The sequence below is a fragment of the Mesoplodon mirus genome (genome assembly GCF_964341445.2).
Source record: "Mesoplodon mirus genome assembly, chromosome: 17".
Lineage (NCBI taxonomy): Eukaryota > Metazoa > Chordata > Mammalia > Artiodactyla > Ziphiidae > Mesoplodon > Mesoplodon mirus.
Genome location: NC_138993.1, coordinates 5,230,166 through 5,253,368, shown reverse-complemented (window position 1 = coordinate 5,253,368; position 23,203 = coordinate 5,230,166). Strand labels below are relative to the sequence as shown.

The following is a 23,203-nucleotide window of genomic DNA, read 5'->3' as shown; positions in this document are numbered from 1 at the left end:
AAATTCAAGAGGATTTGGAGATTTTCCTACATTGTTCACTTAAAGGACCACAGGTGCAGTGCTATCAGCGTTTCTTGGTAAATTTCTAGCCCTTTGCATAAATATGGTTACTGGCCAGATTTCTAAAACTTAAATTTGTCACCCAAACAAGTAAAGTATAGGATTTACAAGTATTTTATTTTTTGAGAAATTTTGAGAAAGGACCACAAGTGCAGCACACCAAAAAATAAGTGGAACTAGTTTTAATAATCTCTGAAAACTTTTAAGTTCTAGATTTATTGTGAAACCAACTTCCAAACAAGACAGAATAAAATCAACACATACGTATACTACACCGCTGAAGCAGCTTAAACTTGCCAAGGCATCTTCAGAGCGTTCCCTTTGAACTCTTTCCTTGGAGCCTCAGGTGATTTCCGCTGTCACAACAGCGGCCCTGCTGGAAGATCCCTCTTGGGTGTTTGCGCTGCCAGCGCGGCCTGTCCTCAGCCCCGTCTCTGCACCAGCCCAGGCCCGGGTGCCGGGACGGTCGCACTCGCCCTGCGTCCCTGCCTCACCGCTTGCTGGATCGCTTCTGGGACTTCTCCGGGCTGGCCCGCTTCCCCGGCGGAGAACGACGGGCTTGGCCTCGAGCGTGGACCCTGTGCCTGTACGGGTGGGTTCTGTGCTTCTGCCGGCTTTCCTCCTTCGGGTCCTGGCTTTTCTCAGGTTCCTTACTGCCCTCTTTTTGTTCGTGGTCTTGCTCTTTCTGGGAGGGCAGTGTGTTCTTAATTGTGTTAAGTAGAAATCTTTTGTTTGCACCAGCAAGAGGACACTTCATCCTGGGGGAAAAAACAGTCACAAATCAAACACTGACTCCAAAGCTGAACCCTCGGCTCGTGGCAAGTGCCAAAGAACTCTGCTTCCACAGAATGGAGTTTCTGAATTTGTTCAGCTTTCCTTGCATGCCACCTAGTGTAAACTCTGAGCACAAGGGGGAAAACCCCAGACACGTAGAATTCTGGAGACAGACTGGCTGGACCTTATCTGAAGACTTTAACCCTTTCTTCCTTGTTGGGACTAACTTTCCCAACAAGTACCACAATGTTATGTATAGGTGTTGACCACAACCCAAATTACCTGAGTCATTTAATAGTATCTCCTTATACCATAAATGCCTGATTTGACCAGAATCTGCATTTTTAGTTAAATTTATGGTGGCTTGTTTTTAAATATCAAAGAAGAAGGATCAGTCCCTCCCTGAGGAACAAAAAAAGTATACCTTGCTATATCTTGAATACTGGAGCTACACGATCTACTCTAGAAATAAAAATATCTAAAGAGGGCTTCCCTGGTGGCGCAGTGGTTGAGAATCTGCCTGCTAATGCAGGGGACACGGGTTCGAGCCCTGGTCTGGGAGGATCCCACATGCCGCAGAGCAACTAGGCCTGTGCGCCACAACTACTGAGCCTGCGCGTCTGGAGCTTGTGCTCCGCAACAAGAGAGGCTGAGATAGTGAGAGGCCCGCGCACCGCGATGAAGAGTGGCCCCCGCTTGCCACAACTAGAGAAAGCCCTCGCACAGAAACGAAGACCCAACACAGCAAAAATAAATAAATAAATTAATAATAATTAAAAAAATATATATCTAAAGAATCTATTAAATGCAATAATCACCTTTTACCCTCTAAAAAAGTTTCTATTTCAGGACTTTGTGTTTCAGAGTCTGTGCTCTGTCCAGGAGCACTGTTCACACATCTACCCTCTGGGTGAATTTCTGTGCAGTGTACATTTCAGGGGCTCCGTGAGTCAAGTTCACCCAGGAGGAAGGATGTAACTGGTTAAATCGTTAATTTACATGTTTAGGTATATTTATATACTCAGTATTTGTTTTATTTTTCAGGTGTAGTAAACCTTTCATTTTAGAAAAGAAAACCCCACACAGATGAAAACCTGAATACTTCTCTTGGCCTTGAGCCAAGGAGGATGCTGATCCGTCCAAATCATGTTACTCAGGGTGGCTGGTAGTAAACAAAACTGAGTGTAGTATTCCATAATCTCCATCTTTGTATCAAACTTTGATTCAAGGAGAATCCCACGCAGTACCTCAAAAGCAACCCACCAGCAGCCCCACTGCAGTGATTTTCTCGTGGAAGAGACATGTAAGGGGTCACTAGCCAAGTGTCCCTGTTATGGAGGTCAGGCCACCTCAGGCAACCAGAATGGCACTGAATCTGTTAGTAAAAGGAGGAGGAAAGGGGCTTGCCTGGTGGTGCAGCAGTTGAGAGTCCGCCTGCCGATGCAAGGGACACGGGTTCGTGCCCCAGTCCGGGAAGATCCCACATGCCGCGGAGCGGCTGGGTCCGTGAGCCATGGCCACTGAGCCTGCGCGTCCGGAGCCAGTGCTCCGCAACGGGAGAGGCAACAACAGTGAGAGGCCCGCGTACCGCAAAAAAAAAAAAAAAAAAAAAAAAGGAGGAGGGGAAAAAAGAAAAGAAAATGGCTCCTGCTGTGAATAAGCAGCTCTTGAGCCTGCGTGGAGGGAAAGCACCCGCGAGGTCTCGGACGTGGTGTGCGCGCCCACGTGCTGGTGTGCTTAACGCTCAGGCTGGGAAGCGTGACGGGGAATGAGCGGCGGTGAGGAGGAGACGGACTCAGGGAGCAAAGGACGCAGGGAGCAGCAGAAGCCGTGGGAACGCTGGGTGGGGACGGCGCCGGAGGTTTGGTTTTCTTTTACTGCTGAAGTTCAGAAGCCACAGTGATGAGCAAAGAAGAAAGGCAACAACAGAGAGCAAAGAAAACCCCCGGTTCTGCGTGAGGCGGGGGGAGGCTGAGCTTCCAGAAAAGCACGCCAGCATGACGCTCCTCAGGGGCCCCAAGGCACAGCCACGTGTACCTCCCAGAGGTGCAGGGTCAGGACGCCTGTGCAGTTAGGAGGGACGGCCAGGCTCTGACCTCAGTGACTTTACAGGATCATCAGTGCATCCAGGCACTGACTGGCTGACGACACCTGGACCCCCGCATTTGCAAGCTCTGCAAAGATTCAGAAGAGCACGACACACGCGTGTGTTACAGGGCGGCACAACTGCACCAGCCTGCGGGAGGGGACTGCCCTGCAATGCGGAACACAGAGAGCCCAGGCGCCCCTCTTTGCCAGCTGTGGCCAGGGCTCAGTGTAGAAGCCAATCATCTTCATGAGCAACGGAGTACCGATCTCTCTTGGACGGGGCGGACTAGAAACGGCTGGTGCAAGACAGCCAGCTACAGAAGAACTCTGGGGCCTTTTCAGTGCAGTGGGTCGTCAGTGCTGGTAAAACTGGCCAGTTCTTGTCTGGATTAAACAAAGAAAGAAGGTGATTACTGCCAGATGGGACAGTAACCCAAGATATTAAAACCTTTGGAAACTGCTGGCACATTCAACTGCATTTTGCCATCTTCCACGTGAGGTCATCTCCGGCACCACGTGCTTGCCTGAGATGGACAGAGCTCCCCCTGGGCTAGAGACCGGCAGGGTTCATGCTGTGAGCGGGGGCCACGTCGGAGGAGGCATCCCTAGCGCCCCGCTGCTCGTGTAACCCGCCGACTCAACACAGGGACCAGAAGAGCTAGCGTAGGATGAGGTGGTGTTCTGGAACAAGGTCCACAAGAAAACCGGCCTTTACATTGCTTTTTCACATCGAAGATGGGAGTTTTAATGCTGTTGTGCCTAGGTTGTGTCCACCTTCAAGGTGAAAAGTCAAACATGGCTTGGAGAGAACTTGGTTTACTTGGGTGGGGGGAGGAGTGGGGGGGTATGAAAGCGACTCCCCCAGATACGCCAGGACACATTTTAGACATGGTGACAAGTGCTCACCCACACTCCACCGATACATGAGGCAGGACAACGAGACTGGGGGGCCGGTGGGGGGGAGCAGTTGAGGGCAGATGTGAAGGGACACGTGGCCAATGATTCCATATAAAGAAAGTATAAAATCTGCACTGAATGTACTGAAGCATAAGGAGAATAACATCAATGCTGAACGTGAGGAAATCCCTGGCAGAGAGCGGCTCTGGCCTATAATGTGGTCATTGATTTTGTGGAATCTCACCGCCAGTTGTCCTACGGCTACAAAGTCGTACAACACAGTATACACACGTGCTCTGGAATCATAGGCCAGACCTTGGGCATGTTAAATAATCTCCCTGTTGTCTCTCATCTATTTAATGGGGACAATAGTGACCATTTTAGGGGACCGGATGCAGATCAAAGGAGTGAGAATGTGCTCAGAACAATGCCTGACACGCAACAAGTGCTTGGTAAAGGTTAGCTCAGTGCGCGTCCTAGTCTTCCGACTCAATTCGCTTTGTGACCATGGGAAAGTTACTTAATGCCTCTGTGCCTTACTTTTCTATTTGTAAATGGAAGCAATAGAAGTATCCACCTATTGCAAGGGTCTAATGAGATAATGCATAAAGCACTTAGCACAGGGCCTGGCATATGGTAAATCTTCAATAAATGTTACCTATGGGGCTATGATTTCTTATGCATAAGTCCAAAATTTGGAAACCAAGTTTTTTGTTTGTTTGTTTTTTGTTTTTGTTTTTTTTGCGGTACGCGGGCCTCTCATGGTTGTGGCCTCTCCCGTTGCGGAGCACAGGCTCTGGATGCTCAGGCTCAGTGGCCATGGCTCACGGGCCCAGCCGCTCCGTGGCATGTGGGATCTTCCCAGACCGGGGCACGAACCCGTGTCCCCTGCATCGGCAGGCGGACTCTCAACCACTGCGCCACCAGGGAAGCCCCCAAGTTCTTTTTCTGATACGACAACTCGTTTGGCAGCCAGACCTGGCCTGACCTGACGCTGGGCACTTCTTTCTACTCTGTATCCCGTTTGAGGGAAGCGTTCATATGCTTTGTTTAGGAAATGATCAGGTGTTGAACAAGTACCATTGGGTTATTTGTTGTGCACGCTGTCTGGGCTATAGTACCTATCTAAAATATGAAAATATCTAAATTTAGAAACTTATATGGATCCGAGGGCTTTAAACAAGGGATTGTGGACCCATATTATTACTATTCACTCTCCCTTCATGAAAAAGAATATATATAGCACTCAAGTTAATACATCAGGGATTCGTCCATGATGGAAACTCAAGACAGCTAAGTCTCAAATCACCTGGGATAATAAGTTAATCAAGAACAGAGAAGAATGTCTGATGTTTCTCCATGAAAAAAAATGATTAAAAAATGAAAAGAACCTGAGCCATCAAGAAAAAACGAATAAGATGTTTTACAGAAATGTTCATAAAAATGGTTACAATTTTAAAGTTTTGATACTTCAGATGGTTAAACTTCTGTATCTGCAAGTTTCACTTTCCAGGATATCTCAATTCTCCATTGATACCAGAGTCAGTGGGCTACTGGGTAGTACCTCTGAGCTTATCATTTGCATTTCCTAATGGTCTATAGACTCTGTTTGTAGATGGTCCTCGGGTATAAATAACACTGGAGGCTGGAGTAAGTGGGTGGTCTCGAAGGTCCTTCCACTTTTGAGTTTCTCCGTGCACGTTCTGTATGTTGGCCCTTCAGAAAGTGACCGTCCTCTCCTTCATCACATTAGGAAATTATTTCATTGCTCTCTGTCTCCTTGTTTCTCAGCTCTCTTTTAGTGCCATGTTTTTCTGTATCTGAGATGACAGACACAATAAGCTAGCGTTAGATCCTCAACCGTCCTAAAGCCTTCTTTATATCAGCATCGAGGCAAAAGCCTGAGCCCTGCGGCACGGGCACAGGCCTGGCTGCGGGGTGGGTCTGTACCGGCTTTGTCCCTGGCTGCGCCCAAGGATGTGGGGTGGGGACCACAGGAGGCCACAGGATGGGCAGCTCCTTTCCTGTGGAACTCTGACCCCAACTCTGTTGACTTTCTCACGCTGGCTAGTTACTTTTGTTTTGGGTTCATTTTTGATTTTAGAAAGTTATACTAGCTCATGTGGGAAGAGCCAGATTTAAGGTGCTAACAACATAAATGGATATAAAAGTCTAAATAGAATGAGACTGGTTAAAACTGCTCTAGAAAGTACCCATGACAGCACTGTCAGACTCAAGAGCCGGCATCCTATCCACGTTAAACCTGACAAGGGGAGCGAGTCCCTTCACTTTCAAAGCTGTGAGCCCAGAGGCTGAGATGAAGGGCTCCGAGGCCAGGGCTGTAAGCTTTTCAGCTTCTTTCCCTTTTTCTCGAGTAGGCACGCTGTGTAACACTGTGTAACGCCATCTGCAAAAATGAGGCTCTTTCTCCCCGCAGGTATCATACTCAAATTAGGAAAACCAGTAAATTATAAAACAAATCTAGAGAACAGAGGGGAAAGATAAATGCAGTTTCTTTTTCTTTTTGATTTTCATACTTCTGTCTTTCTGCTGCTGAAGGACAGAGGTAGTAATAGCTAATGTTCTGCAGATGCAGACCTGCCACGTTTGTGTCTAAAGTAGTTTCATGGGCTTCCCTGGTGGCGCAGTGGTTGAGAGTCCGCCTGCCGATGCAGGGGACACGGGTTCGCGCCCCGGTCCGGGAGGATCCCACATGCCGCGGAGCGGCTGGGCCCGTGAGCCATGGCCGCTGAGCCTGTGCGTCCGGAGCCTGTGCTCCGCAACGGGAGAGGCCACAGCAGTGAGAGGAACGCGTACCGCAAAAAAAGAAAAAAAAATAAATTTAATCTAAAGTAGTTTCATGAATGTGACCCCTCAAATAGTGACACAGGACCACTAGCCAATGAGAACGACGACAGCGGTGTTGCTGACACTGACGAGCAGTTCCCTGTGCCCTTACGTCACCAGCGCCTCACTCCATCTCTCCGCCGTCTCCCCTCTTACAGATGCACAAGAGGCAAAGCGCCTTATCCAGGCTCCCAAGCCAGAAGGACGTGGAGCTGGGACTGGAACCAGAGTCCGCCTTCCCAGCACCATCCCAGCTGGAACAGAAGGGGCAGACGAGAGAAAGGCACCTGCGGAGCCAGCAGACGGCCCAGAGCAGGCAGGGAAGGAAACCGCGGGTGACAAGCTGTCCGCGCACTGGCCGCCAGGGCTGCTCCGTTTGGGACAGACTCCTAGAGGCAGATCTAAGTCGGCTAAGAGCGCTGGCCGTGCGGGAGCCCAGGTGAGTCTGACACAGACAGGGACCAAGGCACCGAACTCCTTGCACACACGTGACTTGGAGATTTGTGAAGTATATCAGGCTGTGGGAAACTATGGTTCCTCTTCTTCTGTTTAGGGAAATAGAGGCTTGGGATCGTGGAAGCCGGGTTCAGTGCACTGCGCCCCGATTCATTCCTTTATTCTACGGCCAGAGCCCTTTCCACGCCAGCAAACGGCATCTTATCTTCCATTCTGCACGTTGCTTTGCATGATCACGGATGTACGTCTAAAGTAACAGCCACAGAAAGAAGCACAGCTACACTTCAACACTCCAAGGAACCAGGTAATACTTTTGATCTGATGCTGTGGTTGGTTACAGCTCATCTTGTTTAACACGCCGTGAACACCGTAACCACCCACGGCGCCACGGGTTATACTTTGGCAATCAAAGCCTTAGCCATCGAGAAGGTCTTTTACAGTGTTTTAATCCCCACAGCGACTCTGTTAATCCTTAATTACACTGCATACAACAGGCCTGAGGCAGGTTTTCAGTATGCTCCGTCTCCACCACTACACCCAAAAGTAATGAAAAATCGTTGACATACGTGTACATATATATCTGCAGTATTTATTTTTAAAAATCTGAGAACCTTTCATATGTAAGGCACTGTGCTAGGTCCTGCAGCAAAAATAAATACCAGGCTACCTGTCTGTGTGGACGCTCTTTAGGAGACGGCCAGGAGGAACAGAAGGTGTGACCAGGCAAGGGTCAGAGGCGTGGGTGTGAGTAGCAGGGCCCTGGGATGGATAGGGCATGATCCCTGGCCCCCTGCTCCCTCTGTAGGACAGGTCGTGTCTGTAGCCATGTAAGCCAACGAGAGCTCATTCAGGGCTCCCTGATCCACTTTCATAACCAGACAGGAAGGGGATGTGAAGGTGGGATGCAGGGGCAGGACTCACGGCGCTGTGTGCTGGCAGAACCACAGAAGGGAGGCTCTAGACAAGAAGGATCCGTGCTGGTCCCATCCGCAGTTAACCAGGACTTAGGAAACCTCTTTGGGCTCCACGTTCTTTAACTGGAAAATAAAGGCTCTGGATCTCCGCGGCCCTGAAATACTGCCAGGAGCCTCACCCACAAGTCGGTGTGAAACTCGAGCCCTCCCTGCCCTCCCCGCTGGTTCCAGCATGTGGTCTGATGCTCAGCTGCAGGCTTGTCCGCGTCCACCTGTGCGTGAGCAACTTCAGGGCCGGGACAGTGAGGCTTCTGTACCGCTGCCTGTGCCTGGCCTCTTAACATACCGACTGGTACTGAGCGAATCTTCAAACGAATAAAAACACCACGTGCCTCAGTGGAGACTGGGGCAATGATTTGCTTCCCAATAATCAAAAGCTGATTACGTAAAATGGAAGGAAATGTAGGTGGTGCTCCCCCTATTCACCAGATGGACCCCAAGCCAAACAGAAAAGCACCAAAAACGTCATTCCCCTTAAAACAACTGGGTAAAGAAAACTGAAAAATCATTTTCTCTCAAATTCAATCTTTGGAAGTTTTTGTACCAAAACATAAGCCTCTCCAACGTATAAGGCTGAAATCATACAGGCAGTAGACTCAAGCATTATACTGGGCAAAGATCAGCTGAAGTGAACGTGACCAGAATAAAAACAGCTTTGTAGACAATGAAGCTGAGCAAATTTCTGAAATTTGTCCTTATAAATTCCTTTATGTTGACTGAAAGGAAGTCACGAGGGCCAATATTTCAGCTTCTCTGAGGCTTCTGTCAAGAACAGCTTCTCAAGAGATTCTTTTGCTGAAATACATCCAAGGAAGTATATAGCACCAAATGGTTTCGTTCTTTACACTACAAACAATGGCATCCCAGTTGCATTTTCTTTAGTTCAGCAGTCTCTTTCTGGCAACGGCTCAGCTACCTCACTTAAGATCTCTCTCATGCAGTATCCAAGAGGAGAAAATAATGTCACTCACTCTAGCTCTGTTTCAGATTTTAAAGCCAATGTGAAGATCTTCTAGATGCTTAGAAACGCAGACCATCGCCCGCTAGTAACTGGCCGATTGTCTGCTCCTTTTGGGTATCTGTCCACTTGACAGGGATGGGTCTTGGGACTCCTGTGGCTGGCCACCTGGCCACCTGTCTGCTCCTGGGAGGAGTGTGGGAATGCTCCCAATTCTGCAGAGCAGGTTGGTATCATTCTTTTTAATAAATAGGGATTAGCATAGTGTTTTTCACATTTGTGTGCACTTTAGAATCACCTGGGTATCTTTTTAAAACCCCAAAGCTCAGGCCATACCCCTAACTAATAATCTTTGATGGTGGGAAACAGATACTTGTATTTTTGGAAGCTCCTCAGATGATTTCAAATGTGCAGGTAAATTTGGGAACCACTGGATTAGTGGTTAAAAGTTTTATTTACACATACACACACACACACGCACGCGTGCACTTATTTAAACAGATGTAGAACCAGGTGTTCCCCTGGAATGAGCAGGATGGGAAAGGCGTTCTTTGTCCCAGCACCATGGGCAGAAGCAAGTCATGGGTTTCCTTGGACCAGACCTCCCTTCACAGCCCGTCCCTGTTAGGTGTGCTGGACCAAAAGCTGCCTCAAGGAAAAGTTCTGTGAGACTGTTTGAGCTGCAAGGTGACCTAGCTGGGTATTCAGATGTAAGTGAGCTGTCACTTCAAAGAAAACAACTCACAGTATTCACTGCTGACGATAAAGCTGAAGCTTTCGAATGAAAGAAAATTAGACTTTTGGAAAACAGTGAACTTGACAGTTTCCCAACGCTTAAATGACTTTTCTGATGAGATTAGTGGTGATATTAACAAATGTGTTTTAAAAATATTATATAATGAAATGTGTCAACATTTGGAGGAGCTTCATAACTCAGCGAACCAATTTCCAGATGACCAGTTCATGATATTACAAAAGCATGCATGAGTGGAAGATCCAGTAGAAGTGCAAGGTAGACCAAGGGATTTTATTGTAACAGCATATGAAAATCCACATTATTAAAAAGAATGTGAAGAAACTACCACTTGCTGAGGTTACTTGCAAGTAGTGATGCAGTATAAAAGAATACCACCATTTTCTGAAAATGCTTCCTTTTCCAAATACGTATCTGTGTGAAATCAGAGTCTCTTCATATACTTCAACCAAAATAACATATTACAACAGATTGACTGCAGAGGCAGATAGGAAAATCCAGGTGTCTTTGATAAGCCAGACATTAAAGAGGTTTGCAAAAATATTAAACAGTGCCACTCTACGGAATAGGTAAATTTTTGCAAACATAGCTATTTTTATAAAAATATTATCTACACATGTAACATGTTTATAATTTTTTTAAATCAATAAATACTTTAAAGTTGCTCAGTTTTAATTTCTAATACAGTAAATACCGATAGATATAACCCATGTAAAAAAGTTCTGTGGGGTCCTCAGTAATTTTCAAGAGTGTAAAGGATCCTAAAGACCCAAACATTTGAGAACTACTGTTATGAGAGTTGAAAAAAAATAGCAGTGTCAACAGGAATGCTTGCTTGTCTTGTCACCTCATGGGAGAGTGTGAGTTTCCCATCCTGTTCTCCCAGGATCCACCTCTTATAAATCTGGAGCGTCTTACTTTGTCTGCCATTTTTTACTCTCTTTTCAACATCCTTCTCCCGCCCTTCTTGGGAAGAGGCTGCTAGTTGCCCCCCAATATCCGTTCTTCCTTTCTTCTGTAGTAAAAGAACCTCAGATTTTATCTGGCACATGACTGACTGAGAAAAAAAGACTGAGTTCCTGGCCTTGTAGCTGGTGTAGACATGAGACTAAATTCTGGCCAATGGGGTCCATGTAGAAATGGCACAGACGACTCCTGGGAAGTGTGCTTGAAGGGGGCGGGGGCATGCCTCTTCCTCTTCTTCCCTTCTGCTAACTAACATGTGGAAAAGAATCGCACCCTTTGGTTGGGAGATTTGGAAAACTGGAAGGAGCCCGGGTCCTCCATAACTCTGGAACAGCCAGTCTAACTGATATGATACCCAGAGAGTAGGTCAGTCAGTACCCGACAAATCTCAAGCTGGCCTGTGCATATGGCAACTCTCCTCAGCAAAAGCAGAGCTGATGTTGACAGACCAGTTCTTTGACCCTCAGAAAGTTCTACCAAGCCAGTAAGTGGCTCTAAGGTTGTCAGGATAAATGACTTCCATCAGGGGAGCTGCCGGGTAACAAGTGACCCCCTTCACCACTCCTCATCTGGCAAGAACCCTGACTGATATTTTCTCATCCACTTATCAAGTCATCGGAATTTATGATTTAGCTTTAGGCTGATTCTTTCACAAAAGGTATTAAAATGGACCAGTGACTACTGTCAGCCCGATCAAGGTCCTGCCTTACACCAAAACCCAAAGCAGCCTGCCCCTACCAAAGTCTGCATGAATCTAATTCATATTAGTAGAGGCACCTTATCTCTCCTCTCTTAAGGACAGAGGGCTGGAAATAAGAGAAGTAAGAAATAACATGTATTGGTGAAGACGTGAAGAAAATGGGACACTTGTGCACTGTTGGTGGGAATGTAAATTGGTGCAGCCACTACGGAAAGCAGTATGGAGCTTCCTCAAAAAATTAAAAAATAGAACTACCGTATGATCCAGCAATTCTACTTCTGGGTATTTATCTGAAGAAAAAGAAAACACTAACTCGAAAAGATATCTGCACCCACGTGTTCATTGCAGCTTTATTTACAACAGCCAAGATATGGAAACAAGCTAAGTGTCCACTGATGCGTGAATGGATAAATTGTGGTATACACATACAATAGAATACTATTCAGGCATAAAAAAAGAATGAAATCTTGCCATGTGTGGCAACACGGATGGACCTTGAGGACGTTACGCTAAGTGAAATAAGTCTAACAGAGAAGGACAGATACCGTATGATCTCACTTATATGTGGAATCCTAAAAAAAAAAAAAAATCAAGCTCATAGATAACAGAGAGCAGATTGGTGGTCGCCAGAGGCAGGGGTAGGGGAGTCAAGGGGTCAAAAGGTAAAAGGAAAAAAGCCAACCACATAGGTGGTTATATACACCAAGTCAGGAGATCTGACGAATCAACAATTAACTGGAGCAGTCAACCATTTAAATCTATGTTCCTCCTTAGTTAGTTCCAGCTAGAAAAAAAAAAGGATACGCTCATTCTTGTAAATACAACTTCTAATTTTTAAGGAATTATAATTCTGTCACTGACAAATAAGATTTGTAACTGCAATTTAAAAATAGCAATGTCGTATCTAAAAATCTTGTGGGATATTTAAAAATATGGCATTTAAATTTATACATGAAAAAAACTGTATCTGAGGAAAAATTCATAGACATGGTAGAAAACGTTGACCATTCAATGAGTATCCTTTGTCTGAAATTGGCATTGAAACTGATATTCACTCCACCTGGCCTGGTACATCTAGAACATTTTATTTATTTTAGTCCAGACCAGTTAGATGGCACTTTATATGGCAATAGAAAATCCAAACAAACGAAAAAAGAAGTTAAGAGCAGATTTAACTAACATTTAGTAACTGACTGCTCCATGCCGGGAACTATGCTGAGTGTTTCCACATACATTATCTCACCAAATTTTTACATATCCTTCTAGGAGGTCGCTATTTCACTGAAATCTAAAATGATTACAAATGTTACACAAAGATTGACTCACATTGGATCATTTCATCTTATTATACCACTGCATCCATAAATATATCAGAATGAACTTCTAAAAGATAATAGCTTTTAAAAAATAAAATAACAGCCATCCTATTATCACACCTAAAAAAAAATCAACATCAGTTCCTTAATATCATCAAATACCCTTGTTTCAATTAGTTTGGATAAGGATCCAAACAAGGTATACACATGGATGTGTCCCAAATCTATTAAGTCATAGGATACTCCTCCTCCTTTTCTCCTTGCAATTCATTTGTTAAAGCAACTGGTTGGTTTGTCCTGTAGAATTCCCCACATTTTTGTAATTTTATCTCTATAATATCACTTAGTATGTTCCTCTGACCTCTATTTCCTGCAAACTAGTAGTCCTAACTAGAGACTTGATCAGATTCATGTTCAAGTTCTTTACAAGGATGTCCCATAAGTGGTGGTACCCTCTTCCTATTTGCATCTTCTTGTGGTATAAAGATTGATGGATGAGTCCAGGTGTAGTCAGCCCGACCCACTCCTCAGAAAGTTCCCCACCAGCTTCTCATCTGATAGATTTAGCAACCGTTGATGATCTTTGCCTAGATCCAGTGTATCGTTAGGGACTGTAGAATAACGACATTCTTTTTATTCTTAAATCAGGTTTACTGAGGTATAGTTTATACAAACTAAAATTTATCCTTTTAAGTAAATAGTGTGATGAGTTTTGACAAATGTGTGTAGTCATGTCATCATCACAACAGTCAAGATACAGAGCATCCCCAGCACCCAGAAAAGTTCTGCAGTAAATTCGGTCCTTCAGCCCCCATCTCCTGGCAACCAACGAGGGGTTTTCTGTCCCTATGTTTTTGGCTTTTCTAGAAGGTCATATAAATGGAATCTTATAATGTGTAATGTTTTGAGTCTGGCTTCTGTCATGAGCATAATGCTTCTGAGATTCATCCATGCAGTGTGTATCAGCAGTTCTGTTCCTTCTCGTTATTGATGAGTATGGAATGTATGGATGTTACAACTGTGTATCCACTCATCAGCTGATGGTCATTTGGGTTGTTTCCAGTTTTGAGCTATCATGAATAAAACTGCTATGGACATTACTGGACAGATTTTTGTGTGGGCTTACATTGTCAGCTCTCTGATAGGTGGTTAGAAGAAGAATTCTGTATGGTGAGTGCATATGTATAAGAAACTGCCAGTTGTTTTACATTTCCACCAACAATATGTGAGCATCCTCGTTTTTCCAGATCCTCTTCTTTATTTGGTGCTGTCAGTCTTTTTTTATTTTGGCCAATCTAGTGCATGTGTAGTGAATAAGTAACTGTGGTTTTTTTTTTTTTTTTTCTTTTTGCAGTATGCGGGCCTCTCACTGTTGTGGCCTCTCCCGTTGCGGAGCACAGGCTCCGGACGCGCAGGCCCAGCGGCCATGGCTCACGGGCCCAGCCGCTCCGCGGCATATGGGATCCTCCCAGACCGGGGCACGAACCCGTATCCCCTGCATCGGCAGGCGGACTCTCAACCACTGCGCCACCAGGGAGGCCCAGTAACTGTGGTTTTAATTGGCATTTTCCTGATAACTAATGATTTGAGCATCTTTTCAAATGCTTTTCGGCCAATTTGATATCATTTTTGGTGAAGTGTTTATTCAAATCTTTTGTCCATTTTTATTATTTATTTATTTATTAATTTAATTTATTTATTTATGGCTGTGTTGGCTCTTTGTTGCTGCGCGCGGGCTTTCTCTAGTTGCTGTGAGCCGGGCTACTCTTCACTGAGGTGCTCGGGCTTTTCATTGCGGTGGCTTCTCTTGTTGCGGAGCACAGGCTCTAGGCACGCGGGCTTCAGCAGTTGTGGCTCATGGGCTCTAGAGCGCAGGCTCAGTAGTTGTGGCGCACGGGCTTAGTTGCTCCGTGGCATGTGGGATCTTCCCAGACCAGGGCTTGAACCCATGTCCCCTGCACTGGCAGGCGGATTCTTAACCACTGCGCCACCAGGGAAGCCCTTTTTGTCCATTTTTAAATTAGATAGTTTGTCTTGTAATTGAGTTGTTATTCAAGTGATGATAATCTTATTCTATAGTCCTACATTTAACAGTTGCAATTCTATAAGGAAGTCTTCTTTCACCAATTATTTTGTAACTTTGAAGTATAACTTGTACAAGGAACAGGATAAATGCTTCGCTCTTCCTCACTATTTACCAGTTTTATAATAATTTGACCCCTTAGCCTCATCCAAAAGTTTCTTGATGTGATTTTTATTATGACCTTATGGATTTTAACATATTTTAGGTTATCTCAATCACTATTGCTTTATTCTTTGATGATTAAATTATCCCATCTTTGACTAGTGGGAGGCCTTTCAAGTTGGTTCCTGTGTCTTTCTGACATGACTACAGTAGTCTTTGACAGTTTTACTTTCTGATCTGATAAGATTTTCTGGCTCTTCTTATACATTTCCTATCTATATAGTAAACAGTTTGGTCTTACCCACAGAGAGGTCTGGCCTTTGCCCTGGCTTCTGGGAGGTAATATCAATTCTGGGAGGCAATGTCATACCTGATAGAAACGGCTTTGTTTAGGGTGGAGCTGGCCACAACTGATAGTCTTACAGGGAGGGCTGGCCATGCCAGAGACAAACCACATGATTGAGGGTGGGAATCTGGGGTACTGTGGTATTAGTCAAACTGGAGACTGATATCAATCATGTGAGCAATCAATCAGTCATACCTAAGTAATGGAACCCCAATAAAAACTTTGGACACCGAGGCTCAGGTACGCTTCCTTGGTTGTCAGTATGCCAAGTGCGTTGTCACATGTTGGTGCTGGGAGGGTAACGTGTGGGTCCTGACTCCACGGAGTGGACAACAGCAGCTTTGTGTCTGGAACCTTTCCAGACTATGCCCTTTGCATCCCTTATTTTGGCTGATTTTAATCTGTATCCTTTCCCTGTAATAAACTGTAACCATAAGTATAATAGCTTTCTGTGAATTGTATGTGGTCTAGCAAATTACTGAAACTTAGGATAGTTCTGGGAGCTCCCGGAACTTGCAGTTGGCATAAAAAGTGAGGGCAGTGCTGGAGGCTGTGACAGCTAGCTTGCAGTTTGGCTAACTCCAGGCTAACGGCCTCAGATCGGCAGCCAGTTATTTCTCTAAGGATCTGTCTTCTTTCAGTGAGAAATGGAATTATATATACCACAGTAGAATTTATACAGCACCCCTGGGTGCCAGGGATACTCACTGCTACTGAGTGGATGGTCATTGTTTCCAGGACTTTTCTGTGAACAGAGCTAGAAAAGCTTTTCTCTCTCTCTTTTAAAGAGAAAATCTAGCACAACTTCATACTGATATTTCCAATTAAAATTTAGGAGTACAGATTTTTATATCTTTGATTTTATATTTGTATCTTTTACACTGAAAATTTTGGTATCTATAACAAATAAATAGTTACTTATTTGCTTTATCCTGCTATACAATATTTTCAGAATAACAATATCAACATTATTACCAACAATGTGATAACTGGAAACAATTTAAGATTTCTTTCTAGTTCTTTTTTGCCTTTGGAAATACAGTCAAATTTCAGATCACCTGAAACAGTTTCTCCATGTGTGGCTAAGCCATCTACTAAATGGCTTATTGAGGTCCATTTATTTTATGTTGCTTGATTTTTAGGAATTGCCTTTTCCCTCTTATTTCTTTAACTTTGACTGAACCGTGTTTTATATTTCACATAAACCCTGTGCTTGGTTCTAAGAGTCAAATCCACAGAGATCTAGCTTCTACTCCTGTCCCATTTTTACATTTTACATGTTTTAACGGCCCACAGTACTCCATTATAGTGAATTTTAAATTGTGGATAAAAGACCTAAGCCAGCATATTTGCTGGATGCAAATGCTATTGCTAAAGTAATGCTTAGAAGAGTAGACTTGATTCTTAAGGTTAAATTCTTCCTTTGTCTATATCATTAAGTTTTAGTAAGCTCTGTTTTGTATAGAAACTGCAAAGGTAAACTTTAGTTCTATACAGCTGAACTGTCACAAAATCAAAATACTTAAAATTATAAATTTTAATTTACTGAGGACTATAATTAAGATAGAAGTTCTTAAACAATGAACACTGACATAATATTAGTCTCACTCAGGTGGCCTTAGGCACAGCAGCATCATCATATCTCTTGGGGACTTGTGGACCAAAGGGTGACAACACCATGACAAGTGTTCTCTGTCCACAGCCCTCTGCCCACTTCCGTGGCTGCAGCCCTCAGCAGTGTCCCTGCTCTACCGCTTGCCTCTGAGTGAGTTCCTCTACGTCCACGGTTCTACATTCCCTGTATATGCTAAAGAAAACTTTTCTCTTTAATATATACATGAGTTTAAATTTTAAGGAAGATGACTCAAGAACTTACCAGCCCATAGCTCCCATTGTTTCTGCTCTTGTTTTCCCACGTTTTGCCTCTTTAAGTAGTTCTTCTATTGCTTTCCTGGTGGGAAAAAGGAAGAAATTTGAGAGAATTTTAGTCACCCCACTAAATTCTGAAAATCAGTTTGTTCCATGTATGTGATCCTGGGAAACAAAGAGCTTTTGAAGCATTAAATTTCAAAATTGGGGGATAAATTTTTAAAATGTTTTTAAATGGTTGATAGTTTTGAATACATAAAAATTAAAAAGAAACCTTTTCCATATAGGGGAAGAACACTGAAGAGAAAATTAAAGGCAAAATGACAAATTATATCCATATTAAAAATGTTCAAACGCACTATTATTCTAAGAAATACTAATTAACCCAACAATGATGAATCTGTTTCTGCTCATCAGTTAGTGAGGGAGTGGAGAAATGGATATTCTTTTCTCTACCAACAGGGACTAAAGCTGATATAACATTTCTGGAGAACAACTGGAAACATGATAAAGAGCCTTAAAAATAAAACATACATGTTGACCTAAAAATTCCACCTAATTCTAAGAAAAATTCAACTAAGTATATAAAACTATGTGTACAAAGATACTCATTCAAGAACTTAACAGCTAAAGAAAAAGAATAGAAAGCATAAATGGTTACTAAAAAGGGATTGTTTAAATAAATCATGGCATATCCATATAGCGGAAGATTAGGCAGTCATTAAAAATGAAGACAAATTCTGGGCACAGAAAGACATTCATAACATGTTAAGTGTATAAATCTGGGAACAAAAGAGTGTGTATAGGATAATTTTATTTTAAATTTATTTACATGTACCTATTGCCCAGGGAAACATCTGGAGGGATGTTACCAAAACGATAAGTTTTGGGGAGATTTTTAGTTTTTTGTTTGCTTCTCTGCATTTTCTGTTTTTTCTAGAGTGAATCTGTATTATTTGTGTAATTTTTAGAAAGCGTTTTTTTAAAAGCCTGGAAAACATATTTATCAACTGTACTCTGAGACTTTACCATGTATAAGATACTGTGCAAGGTGTCATGAGTAGTAGGATAGGACCATGGTCATCCCTGACGTTTGTTTGTTTGTTTGTTTGTTTTTGCGGTACGCGGGCCTCTCACTGTTGTGGCCTCTCCCGTTGCTGAGCACAGGCTCCGGACGCTCAGGCTCAGCGGCCATGGCTCACGGGCCCAGCCTCTCTGCGGCATGTGGGATCTTCCCGGACTGGGGCACGAACCCGTGTCCCCTGCATCGGCAGGTGGACCCTCAACCACTGCGCCACCAGGGAAGCCCCTGACTTTAATATTACCTATGATATAGCAATAAAAACGTTAAGAAAAAGAGAGGTATAATGTTGCAAACAACAATAGTCCAAAGACAGAACTATAATTCTAATCACAAAATTTGAAACTGGATAATTATATATTGATTCTGTATAAAAACATTTAATTACACTCTTTTTTTTTTTTTTTTTTTTTTGCGGTATGCGGGCCTCTCACTGTTGTGGCCTCTCCCGTTGCGGAGCACAGGCTCCGGATGCGCAGGCCCAGCGGCCATGGCTCACGGGCCCAGCCGCTCCGCGGCATATGGGATCCTCCCAGACCGGGGCACGAACCCGTATCCCCTGCATCGGCAGGCGGACTCTCAACCACTGCGCCACCAGGGAGGCCCTAATTACACTCTTATAGTACTACTCTAGGTACAATTCACACAGTCCTCAATGATATTACCATTCTGTTAGTTTATAAGAATGTTTTATTTTGTAATGATTTTTATTTTATCAAAGCATGCATATAGCTTAAAGAGAAAAAATATTATTTAAAGACTTAAAATGAAATACAGCAGTCTTCTGCATCAGCCTTCCCTACCCACCAAAAAAACCAATTTCAACTCCTTTTTATCTGTTTCTCCTGGTATTCACCTCCATATTTCTAATAGTATTCTTTCAAACTATTTCACCACCCTCTTAATCCTCAACAGATATATCTGGCTATTTTTCTATAATTTAAACAAGTTTTAATAAACTCCTATTAATAGTGAGATCTTTAAAAAAATGCCATTTCAGCTAACTCAGCAGCTGGACACTTTCTAATCCATCCTGGGAGGGCCCACAGATGGGCTGATGAAAAACTGAAACACTGTGATCAGCTTGTCTGCTTCTTACCCCTGGACTCAATCAGATCAGGTGTCATAGCCCAGCCTCCTGGTGTCGGGAATACTAAGTGCATGTGACACCACATAGCCTTCTTCCATCTCTTTAAAATAATAATACATCGTACGGATGTGATCTGAGGGCTTTGTCTCATAGAGTATTTCAGGAAAAATTTATCCTATCTGGCTCCAAAACAGAGATCCTTCTTCACCCTTATAGATGTAAGCAAAAAAAAAATCAAAGGGTAAAAATATGCCAAATACATCCCCGCCTTCCCATCAATTAGAGTGGTAGCTTTCAAAAAAACAAAAAAAACAACCAGGAAATCAATCATCCTTGGATCCACCCATCTGTCCTCTCTCCTGACAACAGACACAGTTAAAAATCACCAGTGAAAGAACTTGCTTGGGCAGTTCCCCAATTATGAACAAACTATGTATCAGTTACAGATGAAGTAGAATGCATTTTCCCATAAAAACTGCTGAGACGTTTGCCCAGCTTTCTGGACATGCCTACGAAAGCCAGTTTGTGTCACGATACAGTTGGAATGCTGTACATCTGCAGGAAGCAATCCTCGGTCAAGAACTGTGCCGAGATCCTGCAGGCCTAGTCTAGGCACCTTCCAGAGTGTGAAGTTGGACGTGGATTCTTCTGTAGTTGTGATTTCACTGAAAACTGTCTCCAGTGCTCTTCTTAACTTTCTCTGCTGTGATTAAGGATACCTTCTGACTTACAGCGACAGCCCAAGAGAAAAGAAGGTGTAAGTATGAGAAAGACTGCCTGGGGTGAACCAGTTCACCAGCGATGAAAGACGGTGACAGGTCGGGAGCAGACGGGAGAACCCAGGCCCAGCAGACTGCCTGCGACTGAGGCGCTTGTTACTGTTTGGACAACTCATGTTGTCACGAGCTTTATGGTTTACAAAGCACTGTCCCCTCTGAACATGACAACACAGTCATCACGACCAGTGTCCAGATGAGGAAGGAGGTACCGGGGACACTGAGAGCGGGGGGAGGAACAAAACAAAACAAAAGGACCCGTGGGTTTAAGGCAACCTGCCCTCCATCTTCCTATCATACGTCCCGCCTCCTCCACAAACATTTGCACGGCAAGTCCTGGAGGAGCCCTTTTCTCGTTATCATTAAAAGGCAAAAAATAAAGTAAATGCAAAAGGAAAAAAAAGCCCTGACAGAGCTGCCACTGCTTCCGCACTCATTCAGAGAACTGCAGAGGCAGAGGAACGGAGGGCTGCTCAGACTTTGTCCTAAGAATGTGGAGCATTCGCTGTGTCCCACCCACACTCTGCACGAGCTCCTTCTGCAGGGCTTTCCTTCCAAATAGGAAAGCAGCTTCTAGCAATCATGTGTTTTTTCCTTGAAATAACAACATCACTTTCAAACTCAACAGGAAAAATTAGATAGGTAGTTTTCATCACTCCTGTAGCCTCTGTTGTTTTTTCTGGAACTCTTGCTAATGAATTCTCGGGTAAGGAAATAACAAAGTCAGTTTCTACCACACGTTATCACAGAGGCTAGATACTTAAATTCTCAACGATTATGAAACATCGGCATCATGAAACAAGATAGTTTTTAATGAGATTGTGAAACAGAAGTGTAAACTGCAATTAAAATACAGGAAAAGCAAACAGTAGGAGAATATATAAGAACTAAGTACAACAAGGACTTGAGCATTTAAATTTCAAACACAAATTTAAGTACCATAATTTTTATGCTTAGATCCTTTAAGCATCTTAAAGGCTTCTTTGTAAAACAAATCCATTGTATTAGAATAGACAGTCGGGTGCAAACAAGAAGTCCCAGAAAGCCAGGTCATTAAGCAGAGTTTCCTGGGCATGGGAACAAGCTACAGTCGATTTTCAATGATCCATGTGTGTATTATCCACAGCCAATTTTCTATCCTAGCTCAGCTTCTTCAGGCCTGCCTGTTCATCCCATTAGCCAGCTGGTACATGCTTGTAGAACGTACACTGATCATAATAGCAGCTTAAATAAAACCTGAGTGGGAACACAAATCTGGTGCAAAATCGCCTTAAAATCCAAAGTCAAACAAATTAGTTTTGAGTTATCTGGGTCTGTGGTCCTTTATACTCACATAAATCAACTGAGAGTTAACTATATCACTATAGCGAAAGGGTAGCAAGATATTTAAGGCAACTAAAATGAAACAACAAATTAAATAATGAAGAACACAAGAAAATGAGATTTTTAAAGAAATAATATCAGAGAAGCTAAATATCAAGTAATTGCTCAAAAAAAGACCTCAACATACACTTTCTTGAGAAATGGTGAAGGAAAGTGCTATGGACTCAATGTTTGTGTCCCTCCTTCCCCAGACTTAGATGTTGAAATCCTAGCTCCCGATGTAATGGTATTAGGAGGTGGGGCCTTTGGGGGAGGTGATTGGTGCCCTTATAAAAGAGACCGCAGAGAGCTCCTTCCTCTTCTGCCACGTGGGGACATGGAGAAGATGGGCCCTCACCAGACACTGAATCTGCTGGCAACTGGCTCTCAGACGTCCCGCCTCCAGAACTGTTAGAAATAAATGTTTGCTGTTTAAACCACTTAGTCCATGGTCTTTTTATTACAGCAGCCAGACAGCACATTCGCGGGCCTTAGCTTTGCTAGTCCAGAAGCCCAATTTGGCCAGGACAGCGGCTGGACGGCAGCACCCTATCTGCCGTCATGTGCGTGGTGAGCTTTGCCTGGGCTGCACCCTGCCCAGGGCTCTCCCTGCAGCCACGTCCTCACCACCGGATGCTCAGGTCAGAGGTCACCTTCTCCACCAGCCCTTCCTCATCTCCCCACCAGTGCCTCATCAATAGATATTATAAAACCACCCTTTTCTTTCAGGCCCATGTACCATACTTCTAAATATTTTAGTTACATTTAAAAACTATTAAATAAAATATATTCATCCCTCCTACCATGACAAATACACCTTCATTACAATAAAAATTTAAATGTGTAAACTCTGTATGGTGATAGATGGTAACTAGACTTGTCGTGGCCACCACTCTGTAATGTATAAAAATATAGAATCACTATGTTTTACACCTGAAGCTAATATAAAATTGTAAGTCAGTTGTACTTCAAAAAAATGTGTAAAGCTATGATTTTTAAAAATTTAAGTTAGCAAAATATGAGATAATAGAATTAACTCCCTGCACACATTGATTATTCTCTTAATGGGTTGGTAATATTTAGATGAATACATAAAGATACACAAAATTTATATATATATATCTTTATTCCATAAAATTTATTTTCTTGCCTTTATTTCAGCAAAATCACTAATCATATTGTTATGATCAAGATTTTCATATAAAGTAAGTTCTATGGACTGTAATAATCTAAAGTATTAAAAAACAAAATATAACTATTTAACATGGACCACATTTTAATATATTGTCAAAATGTAAATTAACATAAATGTAAAAAATTGAAAACCTAAATTTTGAATGTTTTAAAGTCTCCCTGTAGATTAATGAATCAGTAACAAAGTTCCTGTATGTTCTCTAAGACCTACACATATACAAGTGTATGAGTAATCTGATTTAACATTAAATGTTAGTCTTCAAGTATAATTATTCCTCATACTGAACTAAGTCATGAGAACCTCCAGAACATTGAACTGAAATCCTAAGACAAGCAAGCAAAGGGAAGCTTAGCTCTACTGGGAAACAATATTTCCTTATGGCAAAACCTCCTGCACTCACGCTGAAAAGAAGGTTTTGACAAGTTAATGTGTCTTTTTTCTTCCGAACACTGCGCGGCTCACATCCTTCCTGGACTCTGAAGCAGTGTGCGCTCTGACGTCAACAGGGC

The 23,203-nt window shown here is 43.3% G+C and overlaps 1 protein-coding gene across 1 annotated transcript in view; it reads right to left on the bottom strand.

The window, feature by feature from the left end:
- Positions 1 to 227: 227 nt before the first annotated feature.
- Positions 228 to 23,203, bottom strand: part of LOC309792792 (protein POLR1D-like) — a 43,306-nt gene continuing 20,330 nt past the window's right edge. Inside the window, exons 2-3 of the mRNA XM_082602619.1 lie at positions 17,198 to 17,272; positions 228 to 818 (exon numbers count right to left, since the gene is read on the bottom strand). Coding sequence (XP_082458745.1) covers positions 551 to 818; positions 17,198 to 17,272 — 343 coding nt within the window. The 3' untranslated portion in view covers positions 228 to 550. The remainder of the gene's footprint in view (positions 819 to 17,197; positions 17,273 to 23,203) is intronic.